The sequence below is a fragment of the Nicotiana sylvestris genome, chromosome 4 (genome assembly GCF_000393655.2).
Source record: "Nicotiana sylvestris chromosome 4, ASM39365v2, whole genome shotgun sequence".
Lineage (NCBI taxonomy): Eukaryota > Viridiplantae > Streptophyta > Magnoliopsida > Solanales > Solanaceae > Nicotiana > Nicotiana sylvestris.
This window is the reverse complement of record NC_091060.1, coordinates 45,307,151-45,326,224: the sequence shown is the minus strand read 5'-3', so window position 1 is coordinate 45,326,224 and position 19,074 is coordinate 45,307,151. Positions and strand designations below refer to the sequence as shown.

General features: G+C 33.6%; 1 protein-coding gene across 1 annotated transcript; it reads right to left on the bottom strand.

Annotated features, from left to right (window-relative positions):
• Nucleotides 1-11,337: 11,337 nt before the first annotated feature.
• On the bottom strand, nucleotides 11,338-13,009 carry LOC104210475 (transcription factor CYCLOIDEA-like). The gene has a single exon (XM_009759380.1). The coding sequence runs from the start codon at nucleotides 12,790-12,792 to the stop codon at nucleotides 11,554-11,556; it is 1,239 nt and encodes a 412-aa protein (XP_009757682.1). The 5' UTR covers nucleotides 12,793-13,009; the 3' UTR covers nucleotides 11,338-11,553.
• Between the last annotated feature and the right edge of the window lie 6,065 nt (nucleotides 13,010-19,074).

The window sequence follows — 19,074 nt, the reverse complement described above, 5'->3', positions numbered from 1 at the left end:
TTATTTCGTGTGCCTTACAGATCATGACTCATCATTTAGTACAGGTTAGCGTTTTGCCTATCATCTAAAATCGTTAGTAAAATTTTAACAATTCAAAAATTAAATTTAAATATTGATACCTGACCATGGGTATTCCTTAGAAATAGTATCTCTTCAATTGAACAACATTCCAATGTGAAGGTAGTATCTTTCCATCCATTGTCTCCAATTCATATGCTCATTTTCCTGCACTATCACGAACTCTATAAGGTCCTTCCCATGTTGGACTTAATTTACCTGCGACAACTGCCTTTATAGATTGAAAAACCTTTTTAAGCACGAAGTCCCCAATTTTGAAGAACCAGAGGCGTGCTTTCCTATTGTAGTATCATTCTATGACCTGCTTCTGTGCTGCCATTCTTATTAGTGCAGCTTCTCTCCTTCCTTCGAGTAAATCAAGATTTAAACGCATCTTCTTATCATTGGACTCTTCTGTTGCCTGCGTGAACCTTGTACTTGGCTCCCCTATCTCAACGAGAATTAAAGCTTCTGCTCCATAAACCAACGAAAATGGTGTTTCTCCCGTACTTGTTTTCGTCGTTGTACGATATGCCCATAAAACACCAGGTAGCACTTCTGGCCAACTCCCTTTTGACTCTTCTAATCGTTTCTTTAAATTGTTGATAATGACTTTATTTGTTGATTCTTCTTGCCCATTACCCACCGGATGATAAGGCGTAGACGTAATCCTTTTAATTTGCCAACTTTGAAGGAATTCTGTGATTTGAGCTCCTATAAACTGAGGGCCATTATCACATACGATCTCCTTTGGTACACCGAATCGGCATATGATATTCCGCCAAATAAAATCTTTGACTTCCTTCTCTCGCACCTATTTGAATGCTCCTGCCTCTACCCATTTAGTAAAATAATCAGTGAGTATGAGCAAAAATTTTACCTGTCCTTTTGCTTGTGGTAATGGACCTACGAAATCCATTCCCCATTTCATAAATGGCCACGGCGCGATGACCGGATGTAATAACTCCGTAGGTCTATGCATATTGTTACAGTACCTTTGACATTTATCACATTTGGCCACGAAACTTTCTGCTTCTTCTTCCATTTTAGGCCAGTAATAACCTGCCCTAATTAAGGTTCTTACCAGTGATCTTCCGCCTGCATGATTCCCTCAATGTCCTTCGTGTATTTCTCTCATTACATACTCCGTTTGAGAAGGTCCGAGGCATCTTGCTAAGGGACCACCGAACATTTTATGATATAGATTGCCTTGCTTTAAGCAGTACCGAGCAGCCTTTTTTCGAAGCGCATGAGCTTTTTTCTTATCATCAGGGATGGTACCATACTGCAAAAAAGTTATAATCTCGTTCCTCCAATCCCAAGTTAAATTATTAAAATTTACCTCATTCTTATCAGGGTCGAGAATTAAATGAAATAAATGTATAACTGAGGCATTTGCATCACTTACCACATCAGCCGCAGATGTGAGATTATCTAGGGCGTCCGCTTCAACATTTTCATCCCTTGGTATTTGTATAACTTTCCAGGTTTGAAATTGCTTTATCAATTCCCGTACCTTTTCTAAATACTGTTGCATCCTCGATTCCCTAGCTGTATAAGTCCCTAGCATTTGATTAACCACGAGTTGCGAATTACTTTTGATTATAATCTGATTTATGCCAAGTTCTCACGCCAATTCTAGACCTGCAATTACAGCCTCATACTCCGCCTCATTGTTAGTTATAGAATGACGTTTAATAGCTTGTCAAATGGTTTCACCCATAGGTGGTACCAAAACAATCCCTAAACCCGCATTTTTTACGTTAGATGAACCATCAGTGAATAAAGTCCAAGTTCCTGGGTTAGATCCATTGAACACCTGCAATTCTTTCTCTACTTCTAATTGCATCCCCTGGCTAAAATCAGCCACGAAATCAGCTAATACTTGTGATTTTATAGCAGTTCTAGGTTGGTACGTGATTTCATATTCACTTAACTCTATAGCCCACTTAGTCAACCTACTTGATAACTCATGCTTACGTAATATATTACGTAAAGGGTAGGCAGTTACTACAGCAATAGGATGACACTGAAAGTAAGGTCTTAACTTCCTAGATGTCATGATTAATGTGAGTGCAAGTATTTCTAATTGAGGATACCGTATATCCGCATCTAACAAAGATTTACTAACATAATAGATGGGGGATTGTTTACTTTGTTCTTCCCGGACCAAAACAGCACTTACCGCTACTTCCGAAACAGCAAGGTAAATGAGTAGTCTTTCCCCAGCCTTTGGTTTTGCCAGCAAAGATGGATTTGATAAGTATGTTTTCAAATTCCTGAGTGCCTGTTGACATTCCTCATTCCATTCAAAATGATCCTACTTTTTAAGGGCTGAGAAGAATTTAAAGCACTTCTCTAATGATTTAGAAATGAATCTTCCCAAGGCTGCAATTCTCCCTGTTAATCTTTGAACTTCTTTCTTGTTTGAAAGTATATCAGGGATTTCTTCAATGGCCTTAATCTATACAGTATTCACTTCAATACCACGGTCAGAAACAAGAAAACCCAAAAACTTACCTGATGCAATACCAAATGCACATTTCTCGGGATTTAACTTCATATTAAATTTGCGCAAAATTGAAAATATGTCAGATAAGTGTAATATGTGATCTTTTGAATACTGAGTTTTAACAAGCATATCATCTATATACACTTCCATAGTTTTTCCTAAATGCTCTTGAACCATTTTGGTAACTAACTTCAGATACGTTGCACCTGCATTCTTTAGACCAAAGGGTATTACTTTATAACAGTAAGTCCCCCTGTCTGTTATGAATGAAGTTTTTTCTTCATTTCCTGGATCCATTTTAATCTGATTATAACCTGAATATGCATCTAAAAAACATAATAGCTCATGACCTGCAATTGTATCAATCAAATTGATCTATGTGTGGTAGTGGAAAAGAATATTTAGGGCATGCTTTATTAAGATCTATGTAATCTACACAAACCCGCCACTTACCATTCTTCTTTGGAACTATAACTGTATTAGCTAACCAGTTAGGATACTTCACCTCACGAATGGAACCAATTTTTAGCAATTTTTTGACTTCTTCTTGAATCACCTGATTCTTAAAAGTTCCTTGCTTTCTTTTCTTTTGCTTGATAGGAGGGTATGATGGATCTTCATTTAATTTGTGGTCATCATCTCCGATGGTATCCCTGTCATGTCAGAGTGGGACCAAGCAAAGCAGTCCACGTTAGTTTTCAAAAATCCAATTAACTTACCTCTCATGCCTTGGCTAAGATTGGCCCCAACGTAGACTTTCTTATCAGGCCATTGAGAAAATAATACAATAGGCTCTAATTCCTCTATTATTGTTTTGATATTTTCATTCTCTTCTGGTTCTTGAATGGTATCAGGCCTTGAATCTACATCTGTTTGCCCCTGTTCAGTTGAGGTTTGTGTTTTGGTGTCCTTAACTGCCTTCTGTGATTGCTATTTTTCTTCATTTCTCATGCTTGTATCTGCAACGGAGTTGATAGTCCTAGATGTATGTTGATCTCCACGAATTTGACAAATTCCCCCATAGCGACAGAAATTTGATAATTTGATGGAAGGTTGAAGGAACTGCATCCATATTGTGGATCCATGGTCTCTCAAGGATCATGTTGTAAGTCATCTCCATATCTACTACTTGGAACTTTGTATCTTTGTCGACTCCTTCAACGAATGTGGTGAGTGTTACTTCTCCTTTCATCACAACACTAGAATTATCAAATCTAGATGGAATATGTGCCTTTGGTATTACTTTATCTTCAGCTTTCATCTCACGTAACACTCTTAGCAAAATAATGTTCACGGAACTACCTGGATCAATCAAAACTCGTTTTATGTTAGCATCATATACAATTAGAGATATTACCAGTGCATCGTTATGAGGGGTTAATACGCCATCTGCGTCTGCATTATTGAATGTAATGTTGTCTTCCTCTAAGATATGCCGCACCCGTTTCTTTTGGGTAATTGTAACTTTGGAAATTTTGTTAGCTGTAGTATATGATATACCATTGATGTCTTCACCCCCACTTATAACGTTGACAGTTCTTTTGGGGGAAGGTGGTTTTGGAGGTTCCTGCCTGTTCTTCATGTAAGCTTGCTTACCTTTCGCACTGAACAACTCAGTAAGATATCTTTGTTTCAATAAATGATCAACTTCACTTTGTAAAAATCTGCAGTCTGTTGTTTTATGCACGTGATCATTATGAAACTCGTACCAATGATCAGGGTTGCACCTGTTTGGATTCGATCTCATTTTTTAGCCATCGAACCTTATCACCCATGCTTCTCAAAATAGCTACGAGCTCAGAGGTGCTAACGTTAAAATTGTAACCACCGAATCTTGCTTTTAAGTTTTTATCATCATCTCATGACTCATAGTTGTTTCGATCGTTCCCAAATCTTGATGAAGAACCTGATTCTCTATTCCTTGATCTGTGATCATACCTTTGATTGTCCTGTTTTGACCGTGAATCTTTTCCCGCAGGTCTCATATACGGCTCGTACCTGTTTTTACCAGATTTTTTTTGGTCTCCGCACGTCTCGAAGTTACCTTTTCTTCTTTTTGAAATCGCGGAACAGTATCTTCTTCGATCCTTAGCTTCGTGCTATACCTGTTATAAACATCATTCCACGTTGTAGTCGGGAATTCACGAAGGCTTTCCTTGAGTCTCCTCGTAGCTTCCGAGCTTTTCTCATTCAAGTTACTTATGAAAGCTATAGCTGCCCAATTATCAGGTACACGAGGTAAGGTCATTCTTTCACGTTGGAACCTGTCCATGAATTCTCTAAGCAATTCTGAGTCCCGTTGCTTGATCTTGAAAATATCTTCCATTCTTTTTTCGATTTTTTGAGCTCCCGAGTGTGCTTTAATGAAAGAATTTGCAAGCTCAGCAAAAGAGTTTATAGAATTTTCGGGTAAAAAAGAATACCATGTTAATGCATCCTTGGTGAGTGTTTCACCGAATTTTTTGACTAATACTGATTCAATCTCCTGCTTAGTCAAATCGTTGCCTTTTACGCCTGTTGTGAATGCAGTCACGTGATCTCGTGGGTTTGTTGTTCCATCGTATTTTGGAATATCAGGCATTTTGAATTTCTTTGGAATTGGAAGGGGAGCAGCATTTGGCTTCCAAGGCTGTTGAGAATATTTATCCATATCTACCCCTTTGATTACGGGCAGCACCCCGGGTATTGGCTCTATACGGTCACTTTGCTCCTTGAGCTGTTTCTGCAATGTTAGTATTAAATTTTGCAAATCTGAATTAACTAAATTACCTAGTTCTCCCTCTTGCGATTCACTGGGGGTTCTACCGCTACCTGAATTAACAAGCCCAGAACGAGGGTTCTCCAGAGTGTTGTTATTTGGAGTAGGTGTGGGTGGTGCAGCAGGTAACTGGCTAACCAAGGACTGAACGACTTTATTGACCTGCGTGGTAATAAGTTTTTGCAAAGCCTCATCCATAACTTCAACATTTTCGAATTGAGCCTGTCCATCTGTATGAGATCCATCAGGAGTGCCTTCACGAGATCGCCAAGGAGAGTCTCGTGGAGAAATAATCAGTGCGTTATTATCCTGAGAGTTTCTCTGAAGTTGTTGGTTTGTTTGGTTTTCTTGGTTTCCTTGAATGTTGTCATTGTTGTTTGACATAGTTGATGCAACAAGGAAATTAAGCGAAAAGAAAATAGATTATCAGATTCCCGGTAACGGAACCAATTTGTTTAACCAAAAAATGGAATTTTAGTCAACACTAGAATTTAGAAGAACACGGGTTACTGATAATCGAAAGAATATGTAAAAGAGAGTAATTTGGGTAGCAAGAATATAATCGGAGAAAAACAAGTAATCCAAAGTATATTCCAATAGTGTTTCGTGTCCCTACAATTGATCAGATATCTCCCTTTTATAGATATCTTGGAGATATGCGTTTTGCCTAAATCATAATGAGGCTATTATGAGTAATTAAAGACATTGAATGCTACGTTACATAATCATTATATTCAATACAGATTCTCTAACGTATTCAGCTTTTAATGCTCATTAAATACCGTATCTGCACTCTTTTATATTGTCAAATTGATTCCCTTTGATTCTTGGATATAAATGACTTAAATAGGTACGGGCGCTGAGTTATTTAAATAACTACCCGTGTCTCTTCCTTTGCCTTTGCTCGTATCTATTGCAACTCGTACCTCTTTGTCAGTTGTCACTCTTTGACCAGTTTACATATCTTAACACGTCATCTTTATACGTAAACACAATTTTTCCCAATACAAATACATTCTCATATTACTCTCGTGTCTTTTCAACCGCAGTAACGACCTTTGACTTGAAAAGCTCCAACAGTTTTGCTTCTTTATTCTACTAGAAATCAAGCAAAACGAAAAATTACCTTTGTCACACATGAAAGTAGTAGTAAATGCTTAATAATTCTGACAATTATTGCATTTGTAAGGCATTTAGTTTTAGTTTGTCCTGGCAGACCATGAATTACGCAGACTGAGTCTACACTATTTTCTTGTTATTCCCTGAGAGTGTCAGAAGGTAAAAATTCGAAGTTGAAGTCTTCTAATGTTAGGTCAAGTCAAACGTGGTCTTGTTTTTGTACAGAGAGTACTTAAGGCATGCATGGACAGATCGTAAGATTCTATATTGGACTTTAATCAGTCAAAGCAGGAAACAGGACATAGACAATATTATAATTATGCCATATACGAATTTAATGCCCTTATTAATTCTTAGGTTTTTTTTTATGCTCTCTCGTCTTGCTTTAGTGGTATTTTTTTTCCTGATTTATATTTTATAGACTGAAAGTGCAAAAATGATTTTGTATACAAGATACTACATGTAATCGCGCATAGTTGATAATATTTGTACCTGGAAATAAAGGTCGGTAATATGTTATAACAAGCGCAAAATTTCTTGCGCTAATCAATCTATAGTACTACTTAATTCCATCTTATCTATGAGGTACACATTAACTGAGCACAAAGTTAAAGGAATTTCTTTTTTAAAACTTGTGGCCTAAAACAAGCTATAGATATTTATTTTTCTATTATTCATATCAAACTAGGATAAAATGAAAAGTTTAAAATTAAATTATTTTTAAGCATAGAAAGATATATTATTCCTTTTTGATAGACTAAAAAGGAAAGTGCATCATATATTAAAAGGAGCATTTTGAAAAATAAGGTAAGAAATTTATTATAGTCCGTATAAGTTAAATCCTTTTATTTATTTTTTCCTGCACTTCTTCTGTTGTAATGTATACAGAGTTCATAACAGTTTAAGCGGACATGACTTCCACCGGTAACTCTAGAACAAGTCGTTGCTACTTATCTCGAAGACAGTGCAGATTGCAACTAGTTGAAAATCATGTTAAAAGCTAAATTGAATTAAATTAATTTAATATTTTAAAATCAAAATAAAAATATTCAAAAACTATACAAAAATACAACAAAATTATAATTCTTCTTATATCAATATAGTAAAAAAAAAGACAATCAAAATTCATGTAGTGACGGGAGAGTATATATGAGAAAGTTTGATATAATGATATGCTAAACCGTTAGCTAGACTACTTAATCCTGTCATCTAGTTTCAAATACTCTTTACGAAAAAAGAATTAGATTTAGGTTGAGTGGGTGCATTCATAAATAAAAGATTTTAATGGTTTTTGAATTTCTCCACAGATCTGTAAATGAATAAGATACCAAAAGAGTAACAGTTGGCAAGTCTTACGAAATAATTAATTATGTCAGGTGGAATACTGAATTTTGAGCCGTCAAAAAGTGACAGCATGTCTGCAGAGGTTAACTTAGAACATCTGGATTCTGGAGCAAACGAATGTAAGGGATGTTCCATTTGATCTGCTGCCGAAAGACATATGGTAGGAAACCTTAACTGTTGATCTTTAGAATCTCTTTCAATGAATTTATTGAGTTGGTTATATTGAAATCTACTCCAATCAATCCAACTTAATAACTTTGATATATTTCTCCCTACTCCTTGATTCATAGTACTATTTAATTACAGCATGATAGATGTTATAATGTTGAAAGTTTAACTTTTTTTTTAGTAACATAATGTCCGGGTCAAGTTGCGCGCATGCACCTCAATTATTTTATCCTGCTATATCCCACCAATAAAGGTACCAAATAACTCTGTCTACTAAAGCTTAAATAGATCGTTTTGGAACACACATTTTAAAATATTTTTTTATCTTAAACTTCGTGTTCAGTCAAAGTATATCACATAAAACATAATGGAGGGAATAGTTCTTTTTTTTTTGTTTGCCTCTATAGGTATTTTATCCCGAGATCTCATAGTTCTCTTATCGCTTCATTGACCGGGTGCTTGAAATTTGAAAGTTCAAACTCCTTATAGCATTAAACAATATCTATATCTCACTACTTTTCCCGGATCTTACTAGACTGTGTGCTATCCTCACTTGCCCTTCCAATCTTTCTGATACAAATTGTAATTTGTAAAAACTCAATAAGTCTAATTAATTAGGATAGATGTATCCCCTATATAGTTGGATTCATTATTTGTTCTCATGCTTATTCTCTGACTGTCATTCTAAGCCTTTAATTCCTCAACTACTTGTATGTATATATACTTTCATCAAGAATTATATTGTAGTTTTTTTTCCTTCTTTTGGTTCTTATTTTGGGAGGGGAAAATTTGATGAGTAAAACATAAAGAGGAAAAAACAATTAGCATATGAGAGGGTCTCTTTCAAAAATTAATCATGAAAGAGTAATTATTGGCTTATTGCTAACTCTAACAATTCTGTTAAAACAAGTACACAAAGGGAAAGTACCAAGGATTCCACTTATACATATATATAAACTACATGTGGTCAAACCTTATTCAACTTATTCATTGCAGCTAGTAGATTTGCACATAAAGTCTCATTTATGTATCATAATAATTAAGGTCCAGTGCCAATTCACCGTAATAACGAGTGAGTAAAAGCAAACTTAATTGTTCAAAGCTGTACGACCATAGTTATGGTCAAACCCTATTCAAATGTATTTTTCACAGCAACTGGCAGAAAATTGCATGTAAAAAAATCATTAATGATACACATTGTTTAATATATATGTTTAGGATGTCCCTTGTAACAGATATTTTCATGAACACTGCTTCTGTTTATTTTGAAGCGCAATTGGATAGATAAAAGAAGTTCAAATAAAATAAAATAAGCTGCTGCAAAAGTTAGGGTACAACATAAGTCAACGATAAATATTGAAGGATACCTGACAATAGCAATCAAGATACCACAAATATTAGGAAGTGATGCAATATCTCGTCTCTTCAATTTATGGCTAGAATTTGCATTAGAGGGAAAAAAGAAAAAAAAAGAGAGAGAGGCTCTAATAATTGGAAGACCTAGAAAGCTCAATCAAGACGTTTAAACATATGATTACATGGCAGAAGGTGAGGTATATATAGTTTCAAATTCGACTTGAGCATCTAAATTTGGATCAATATATAGCGGTAAAAATATTGCCGAACAAGGTTGTAGTACCATGTTCAAGTGTGTCCAAAGAACAGCAAAGCAAACAAAGCATACCCAAAAATAAACCAATCTCTTGGACTGCTATGATAAATAGCACCAGATTTCAAAGTAGCACGATCTAATCAAAATTTTCACCAAATTGAACACATCTAGCATATTTTTTCACAATAGCAAGAGCGTTAACTATAACTAACACGGTTGAGTTCACCTCCATAGAACTCAACAAAAACACCAATTTACTATAAAGATTTACTACTACTCAGAGGCGGATGTAGTGAATAACTAACGAGTTCAACGAAACCCATAACTTTCGATGCGGTGTAAAAATTTATATGTAAAACTTCATTAAAATTACAAAATAGTGGATATGAACCCATGGGATTTAAATCCTAGATTCGCCTCTGCTGGTACTAGCACTTGAAATATGAAGTCGTTAGACATTTGGATATACTTGAGGAACAAAAAACTCATGCTCACATAATATATTTTCATGTAGTACCATAAACATCTAAACTATTGGTTTTAGTGTGTGACAATTTGTTTACTTTCTAGTTGAAGTGCATAAAGATTTCACCTTAAATATAGTTTTTTGCAATATTTCCGTGTACGTTATAATCAAAGGGCTTTTTCATTCAAATTCTTATCCAAAATTTACTTCATGTTTAGGGCTTTAATGTTTACTGTTGATTATTTAGTTGAATAAATTAATCATCAGTTTTAATATTTGATGTTTCTTCTCCTCATGAATGAAGGTTAGATTTCATGAAAAAAGCTACTCCATTTAACAATAGCAGTCGGAATTTGCATATTTATGACTTCCGTCTTTTTAAACTTGTAGATGAGTAGTAAACTAAGTTCAGTATAAATAAAAATAAATGAAGTAGAAACTACTGAATTAAAATCTCACCAGAAAATTCATCAATTACACCTAGTAAACGCATGCATTAGATATAATGAGATAAACAAGACTATAATCTTGCCAATTCTGGGTACAAGTTTGACTGGCTAATTAAGGCCATCTATTTATGAAATGATTCAAAAGAGGCATAAAACTTATGGTTGGCACTGCTCTTCTTCATTTTTTCCATCTGGGGTTGGAAGAGATTTTCTCCCAATTTATTATATATGGATTTGAATTTAATCCTGAAGTAAATTGCCGTATCCAGGAAGGTCTATGCATTCAAAATTCGAATAGTTATTCTTCCAATCAACCTGAACAACAAAGGCTAATTTATTTGTCAAAACTACAATATGCCATAATTTGGTACAAGTTTAATTGACTGGCTAATGTATTTTAAGGCCAGTATTCATGAAGTGATTCAAAGGGGCATAAACCTTCTAGGCAGCACTACTCCTCATCATTGTTCTTATGTGGGTTGGAAGAGGTTTTCTCTCCAATTTATTATATTGACTTTAATTTATTCTGAAATTAAGAGTTCATTATCCACCGAGTTTTCAACCTGCATCATTTGTTACACGAGATTTCTCTGTTATAAAATAAGAAACTGCCTTACCCTTGAGGCTCCTGTGTCAAAATGCTAGCTTTTCTAGAGCTTATTCTATTTAATTATGCAAGAAATAAATTTAGTCAGCATTTAACTATTCTATAACAAGCAAGAAATATCATGAAACTTAGAAATTAAAAAGAGCATATATATATTTTAAAATAAAGTTGTGCTATAAGGTGGCACATTCCTTTCACTCATCCAAAATAAGAAGAAGAAAAAAAATACAGAGAGAGAGCATATATAACTGGTGAATTAATCAAACAACAAATTTTATTCATAAACACATTCTCTGTCTTGTCTATACCAAGCAGAAAAATTAGGTCAAAACAGTACTAGAATTTTTCCATATTGCATAAATCAACCAAAAAAAAATTATCAAACAGGGTAAACATAGGAGATATAACACTGTAAAAAGTAACAAAAAGTTGCCTAAGTACAACTTAAGACCCAGTTGAATTTATTCCTGCCTGTGATGTCTGCAGGATAAATGTTTTTCTTGGTCCAGTGGCTGAAATTGATAACTGGAGTTTGCCAAATAAATTGAGCTAGGGTTACCTGCATATGCCATTGGTGCATATTCCCAGTTCCCAAGGAAACCCAAGAAGCAATTTCCAGAATCTAAGCCTCCTATTGCTGCTGTGGAATTTGCATAGTAATTTGAAATGAACGGATGTTCTAGAGACTGAGAACTTGCTTCAAGGGGAGAATCCTTTTCTTGATTGACACTTGTATTATTATAAGAATTGTTGTTGGAGTATTCTTGATCAAGAAAACCACTATTGCTTGATGAGCCTAAATGGTCAAAAATATTAGTACCACTATTAGGGTTTGTTTCATACCATTGTTTATTGCACTTTTTGTCAAGACCTTTAATCATCATTTTCTCTTTTGTTCTTTCCCTAGCCCTTGCTCTTGCTTTGTTTCTTGACTCCCTCTTATGTGGATTATTTTGCACCATTTCACTCAATCTATCATTCATGTTTATGTCTTTTCCTCTCTCTTTCCCTTCATTATTTGAGTTCTCCTCCCATCTTGATAGTACTTCACATTCAGACATAAGAGATTCACTCTTTTGATCTTCACTACTTGAACTATTACTATTAATAATCTTGTTACCATCACTATAATCCTTTTGTGGTATGTTCTCTGAGAGCTCAGTTATGGCATTATTGGATTTGGAAAACAACCATTCTATAGTTTTACTTGCCTTATCAAAGCCTAACATGTCTTGGAGATCGAAGAACTTACGCGCTATGTGAAGTGACAATCTCACTCTCCGATCTCTCACACCTTGAGCAGTGCATATCTTGCTATGCCTATCTTTCTTCCCAGTTCTCCTTCGCGGTGGCGTTGCACTGAGATTTCTCTTCTTTGATGATGTTTTAGCTGCCTCAATAGACATTTCCTCCTTTGAAGCCTCACAAGAAATATTATGAGTAAAATTGCTCTCTTTGACATGGTGATGATCACCAGCCTCTTGATCTTGGTGATGCTGATGAGACAATATTTGGTTCAAGGGCAACTCGTTATTGTGATCATCAAGAAATGGAGAAGGGAAATTCAAGAAAGATGCAAGATCTTCTTGCCTTGAACTTGAACTAGGGTTTTGATGATGATTATATGTAAAAGACTTTTCAAGTAATGCTTTTGAGGTGTAGGGATTAAAGGGTTCTTGGCTGTTGCCTGAAGGAAACATTTGTAGAGTTTTGTCAAAAGAAAACCCCAGAAAAAGTAATGGCTAAATTAGGTTAAATTGTTCAGCTTATAATGGAAAGTGTTGCTTTATTTTCTATCTTGAACATGTGCAAGTAGGAAAGGTTGAGGGGAAGGAAGGATAGGGCTTGACTATAGCTATGATCAAGAAGACAAGATAGCGGTGGTGGTGGTTGGAAGGATAAAATATAGATTCTGCAGACCATGGAAAATTAGAAAAGTAAAGGTATCTATTTATATTCGAATCTCACTCTGTCTTTCAAATAGTAATATTTTGTACAATCACTCTGATTTAGTCCATCTCTCAAATTTATGTGACACTGCCTTTTTAGTCTATCTCTCAAATAATGACATTTATTTATATTTACCCAACATCTAACTTGAAACTTCTCATTTTAACATTAGTAACATGATTTATATATAGTATAATTATCTACCACTTGTTTTAAATCAAATTAAAGTTTTCAAGTCTTTTTTTCTTTCAAAAAATTTGTGTTCGGTCAAACACTCTCCTATAAATTAGGACCGAGGGAGAATTAATTTATTACAACAATCTAGCCAATTTAAAACGCTTTAGTATTTCAAACTCTGACATGATCTTTTTTATCAAACTAATTAAGTACTCCTTCTGTCTCAACTTAAAGGCATAAATTGAAGGGCGCGGCATTTAAGGAAATAATATAGACTTTTAGAATTTATGCTTTTAAAATTTATATTTTTAAATATATCATAATATTTGTATGGATATAAAAAATTTAAATTTATAATTTTAAATATGTCATAACATTTTATGTGATCGTAAGAGCTTGTTAATTATTAAGGATAAAATAAGGAGTTCAAGGTAAATTATTTTCATATATAAAAATGTGTCTTTTTTCAGAACGAACTAATTACTAAGGAAATCTCATGATTTTTTTCTTTTTATTTTTTGAATGTAGGGAATACCTTTAACCATTGCGTACTTGTTATGGTGTTCAAGCAAGGATGCCTGTGCCTCACTATTTCACTTGATACATATTACCACCTACAACTACAAATAACTTTGCTTACCAAAATATAAGAATATGAGAAGAAATTACTTCACCTTTAGACTTTAGCTACGAGATTTGCACACTGCTCTCACATGACTTTCACAAGCTTCGTTAGCCTTCACTTCCATCATTTTTTCATTATATAAACTACAATTAAAATGAATATGGAGTAAATAAAGTCTAGTCAAATACAGTTAGTATAAAATAAAATCACAGTACATGTTTTGGAATAGATGATAAGAGACGAAATAGAATGTGACAGTACTGTCACCGGGAGCAGGTGAGAGAGATTGATAGCAGTCAGACTTAGAGGGAGGTGGAGCTACGGAGCGTGGGAAGAAAAACTCATCATATATTATATCAATTCAATAAATGTATATTATATGTTCTAATATATAATTTTATTGATAAATTATAATTAATTAATATATATTATAATCTTTATTTTTGACTTAAAAACTCCATATGTCTCCATTTATGTGATATTTTTCACTTTTTCATATTCAAACATCCTAGTTTTTTATTGTATATTTGGACACAAAATCTTTAATTTTTTCATAATAAAATGTACTATATATTTAGAACTATGAAAAAAGTTCTATAAGTAACAATTTAAAATATATAAAAATTATAGTCAAAGAATAATTTATTTGACTTTTGAAATCTGAATACTATTACATAAATTGGGACAAAAGGGAGTACTATAATTTGATATATAAATATTTAATGTGAGTAGATTTTTATTAAAAAAATGTTGAGCTAAGAGAAGGCAAGGAAATGGGTGATTATTTTTTGTGGAGTGGTGGAGGGAGGTCTATGAAAGTGTTTTAAAAGGGGTAGGTATTGGCCAAAGCCTATAGCTATGAAAACCTAAAGAGAAGGACAATTATTTCAAGCAATATTAAAATTGCTTTACTACCCATTAAAACTTGAAGGCCATGCTCCCTTTGACTGGCTGTCTGTCTGTGTATCATTTTCAATTCTAAAGTTTGCAAACCCCACCTCCCTTCTTAATTTCTTCCTGCCTTTAGATCACTAGCACACAGACTAATCAAATCAATCAAAAACGTTTCAGTTGTAAGATACTCCCTCCGTTCCATTATATAAAGAAGACATTCTTATATATATATATATATATATATGATATAATAAAATAATATATTATTTCGTGCGAGATAAAATATAAATATGAATATATGTATGTATGTAGTGTTTGATTGGACAGAATTTCAGAAAGGAAAAAATATTTGAAACTTGTAATGTAAAACAAGATATATATATATATATTTGTGTAGTTATAATCATCTCATTGTGGTAAAATAAAAAATAAAAAATTAATTTTTTTAAATATATATATATACTAAAAAGAAAAGTGTTACTCATAAAATAAAACAAATGGAGACATGGAGTATATAAATTCATGCATAACTTTTAGAGAGTATTACTAGACACTACGTATAGTGCTGCTCGATTATTTTCTTATATGTGACCAATTAAATAATATTGTATTATCTTATGTGAAGTTTTATCTTGGGATTAATTGCTCTAATGCACAACCAAATGGCCCCTTGAATTGAGAAATGAGGAGTGAAATATTTTTTAATTACGATTATCTATTGGTTAACCATCAATGCCTATACTATTATGCACAGTATAGATAACTACTATCTATACTATATTAAAAGCACGAAAGTCCTTGGCGAAATGTCGTTCTTCTTTTTTACCCTTTTAAAATATAGTTCACATTGGACAAAATAGTCATTAGATCATTCTCCTAATATTTAGAAATGATTATTTAATTATTTTTCTAATATATAGGAGCATTTACTTAATTAGGAGTATTCATTTAATTATTTTCCTTATATTTAGAATTTACTTTTTTTAATTCTAGAATTCTGTACTTTTCGATCCAAACTAGGAAAGTTTCATCCACTTTATAAGGTTTTGTTTTATTAATAAAAATTTTAAAATTTCAACTCCACTCAGATTAGGAGTACTATATTAAAGAGAAAAAAATATTTTAAAAAAAGGATTGAAAGAAAACATGTGAAAGATCTCATGCATGTCAACAACGATGGAATTTTGTTCTTGTTTCCGGCTTTTGTTTCATTCACTTAATTATTGTAGTGTTTGTACAATTCGTATAGCTTAATTATTGTAGTGTCTGTATAATTCGTATAGCATTAGAAAACATCCAATTAAGAATTTAAATAATATTTTAATTTATTGACTTCAAAATATTAGACATCAATAATAATAAAACAAGGATTGAAATAACTCTTAAAATAGTATTTGTATATATGACACAAGAATAAATGTTATTTTTACTAAAAGTAATAATAGTAATAATGTATTAATAAATACATATAGAATATATAAATAATGTATTTGGTATCCTGTATTATTTTTTAGAATGTATAATGTATAATTAGGTGAATGACAGATAAAACAAATGAATTACAAATATTATAATTCTGTGATTCCACAAAGGTGTTTGTTGAACAAGTTTTATTCCAAAAACATCTAATATTGTACTATTAAAATAATTATTTAATTTTTAATATTTAAAACTTTAAAATTATCTATAAAATTTTCTATTTGAATTAAGTAGGACTCCTAATATTAGAAATTTAAAATTGAATAAGATTTTGCTTGCGTTGTAATATCTATCTATTTATCTATATTATTATAAAACATAAAGGCTTTCATTTAATTTTATTTTATAATTCAGGACAGATAAATTTAATATTTATATAATTTTTAAGAATTTTATATTCATTGATATGGATACACGCGCAACGCGCGTACCCTATGACTAGTATATACAATAAATCAATCGATCCTTAAGTCTTAAGTCTAACAAGCTAGAAAAGGTTCAAGTTGTGCTTCTAATATTGATTCCTCCTAAATCCTAACATATACATCTGCCTTGACCGCTAAGGAAAAATCATATGGAACATAAAAATTGATTGGGATGACCGATAGGTCCTCTAGAGTTTTAAACCATATTTCTGTATTTCAAAACCTCAAATATCTCATTTTAGCCTTTCTCGATTTGTGTTTTCAGTCTGGGTATTTTTCCGGAAGGCCTTAATATAAAAACAATTGATAAAATATGAAATTTTACCTTAAAAGTACATTTGAGTTAACTTCGGTCAACGTTTTGAGCAAATAGACCTGGATCCGTATTTTGACAGTCCCATTGTGTCCGTATCATGATTTGGGACTTAGGCGTATGTCCGGAATCGAATTCGGAGGTCCCTACCTCAAGTTTTCATATTTTGTTGAAAAATTAAAGTTTGACGGCTTAATGAATCTAAAAGTTTGATCAATGTTTGACTTTGTTGATATCGATTCCGTATTTTAGTTCCGGGATCGGGTATAAGTCCGTTACTATATTTATGACTTGCCTGTCGAATTTGGTGAGAAACAGAGTTAGTTTGACGTGATTCAGACGTCCGGTTGTTAAAATAGCAAATCTAAAGTTTTCTTGAAAATTTCATTTGATTTGGCGTCCGATTCATAGTTCTAGATATTATTTTGGTGATTTGATCGTGCAACCAAGTTCGAATGACGCTTTTGGACTTGTGTACATGTTTGGTTTGGAGCCTCAAGGTCTCGGGGTGAGTTTCGGATACGCTACAGAGTGGTTTGGACATAGAAAACAAAGTTGGTGTGCTTCCGGTCTGGTGCAGGCCTCAGATCTCGCAATTGCGAGGTCAGGCCTCGCATTTGCGATGTTGCAGAATCCCTGTTAGGTTTGCAACTGCGAGCTATTTCCTCGCAATTGCGAAGAATAACTGAGAACCACAGGTTCACATTTGTGACCAATTTCTTCGCAATTGCGAAGTGGGGCTGGGGGGAGGGACAATGTTCGCATTTGCGATCAAATGATCTCAATTGCGGGGTGTTCATGTTCGCAATTGCGATGACATCAGGAATGTAGGACCTTTGCAATTGCGAAAGATTTCTCGCATTTGCGGGTTCGCAATTGCAACACCTGCGCCTAAACAAAAATCCCAGTTTGACAAGAATTTTCTCATTCTTTCAATTTTTCAAACCTAGAGAACTCTAGAGCCAATTTTCTCAAGAGTCCTTCTTCCCCAACCTACTTTGGTAAGTGATTCTAACCCACTTTCTTTCACTTTTTTATTACATTTCATAAGATTTCAACCTAAAATCTAGGATTTTCATGGTGGAAATTGGGGGTTTGAATCGAATTAGGAATTTTTGTAAATTTCGAATTTAGACCTCAAATTGAGGTGGGATTTTGAAATAAATTACATAACCGGGTCCTAGGGTGAATAGGTAATCGAATTTTGGTCCGAATTTCGGGTTTGAACCAAGTGGGTCTGGGAGTTGACTTTTGTTGACTTTTTAAATAATGAATAAATTAAATCTTTTGTAATCGTGGGTAGTTCCTAAGGCTTATTTTGAATCGTTTGGTTGACAACTTGCTAGATTTTGTTGGTTTGGAGGCTTATTTGAAAGGCAAAGCGGTGGTTGAGCTTTGAGTTGATCTTTGGAGCGAGTTAAGTATCGTGGTTAACTTTGACATGAGGGATTAGGACTTGTTTACCTATTTGCTACATGCTTAGATGATGGGTACAACGTATATGTGAGGTGACGAATACTTATGCATTGTTGTTAAGTTAAAGCATGCGGGTGAGACTTGTTTCTTGTAATTTATTGCTTTCCTTGATCATAATATCCATGATTAGACTAGTTAATCACTAAATTGATTGTTCTTCCTGCATTTATGGACTGTCTATGATAATTGAGTATTGTTTATGAAGTTGAGGTTGGTTTTGTGGAACCATTGTTGACATAAAGCTTGTCCTTGTTTATTTCATCTCCCTATTGTTATATGTTCATTGTTATATGGTAAGGAGGGAGTCTTAATGTACGAAGGGTGATGCCGTGACATGTTTGAGAGTTAATGCACAAAGGGTGATATCGTTCCATATTTGAGAGTTAATCCACGAAGGGTGATGCCGTGCCATATTTGAGAGTAAATGCACGAAGGGTGATGTTGTGTCGTATCTATTGATTTATGATGAAAGTGAGAATAAAAGCACAAAGGGTGATGTCGTGCCGTTATTATTTATTCATAGTGAGGTTGAGAGTAAAAGTTTGAAGGGTGATGCCGTGTAGTTTTGTTGATTATGTTTATTCGTGTTACTGGTTAAAAGTTTATTGACTGTTTTGGTTATCATTTCATACTGTTGTTATTG

Coding starts and splice junctions, on each gene's coding strand:
- LOC104210475 (XM_009759380.1), bottom strand. CDS start 12,792: ATGTTTCCTTCAGGCAACAGCCAAGAACCCTTTAATCCCTACACCTCA.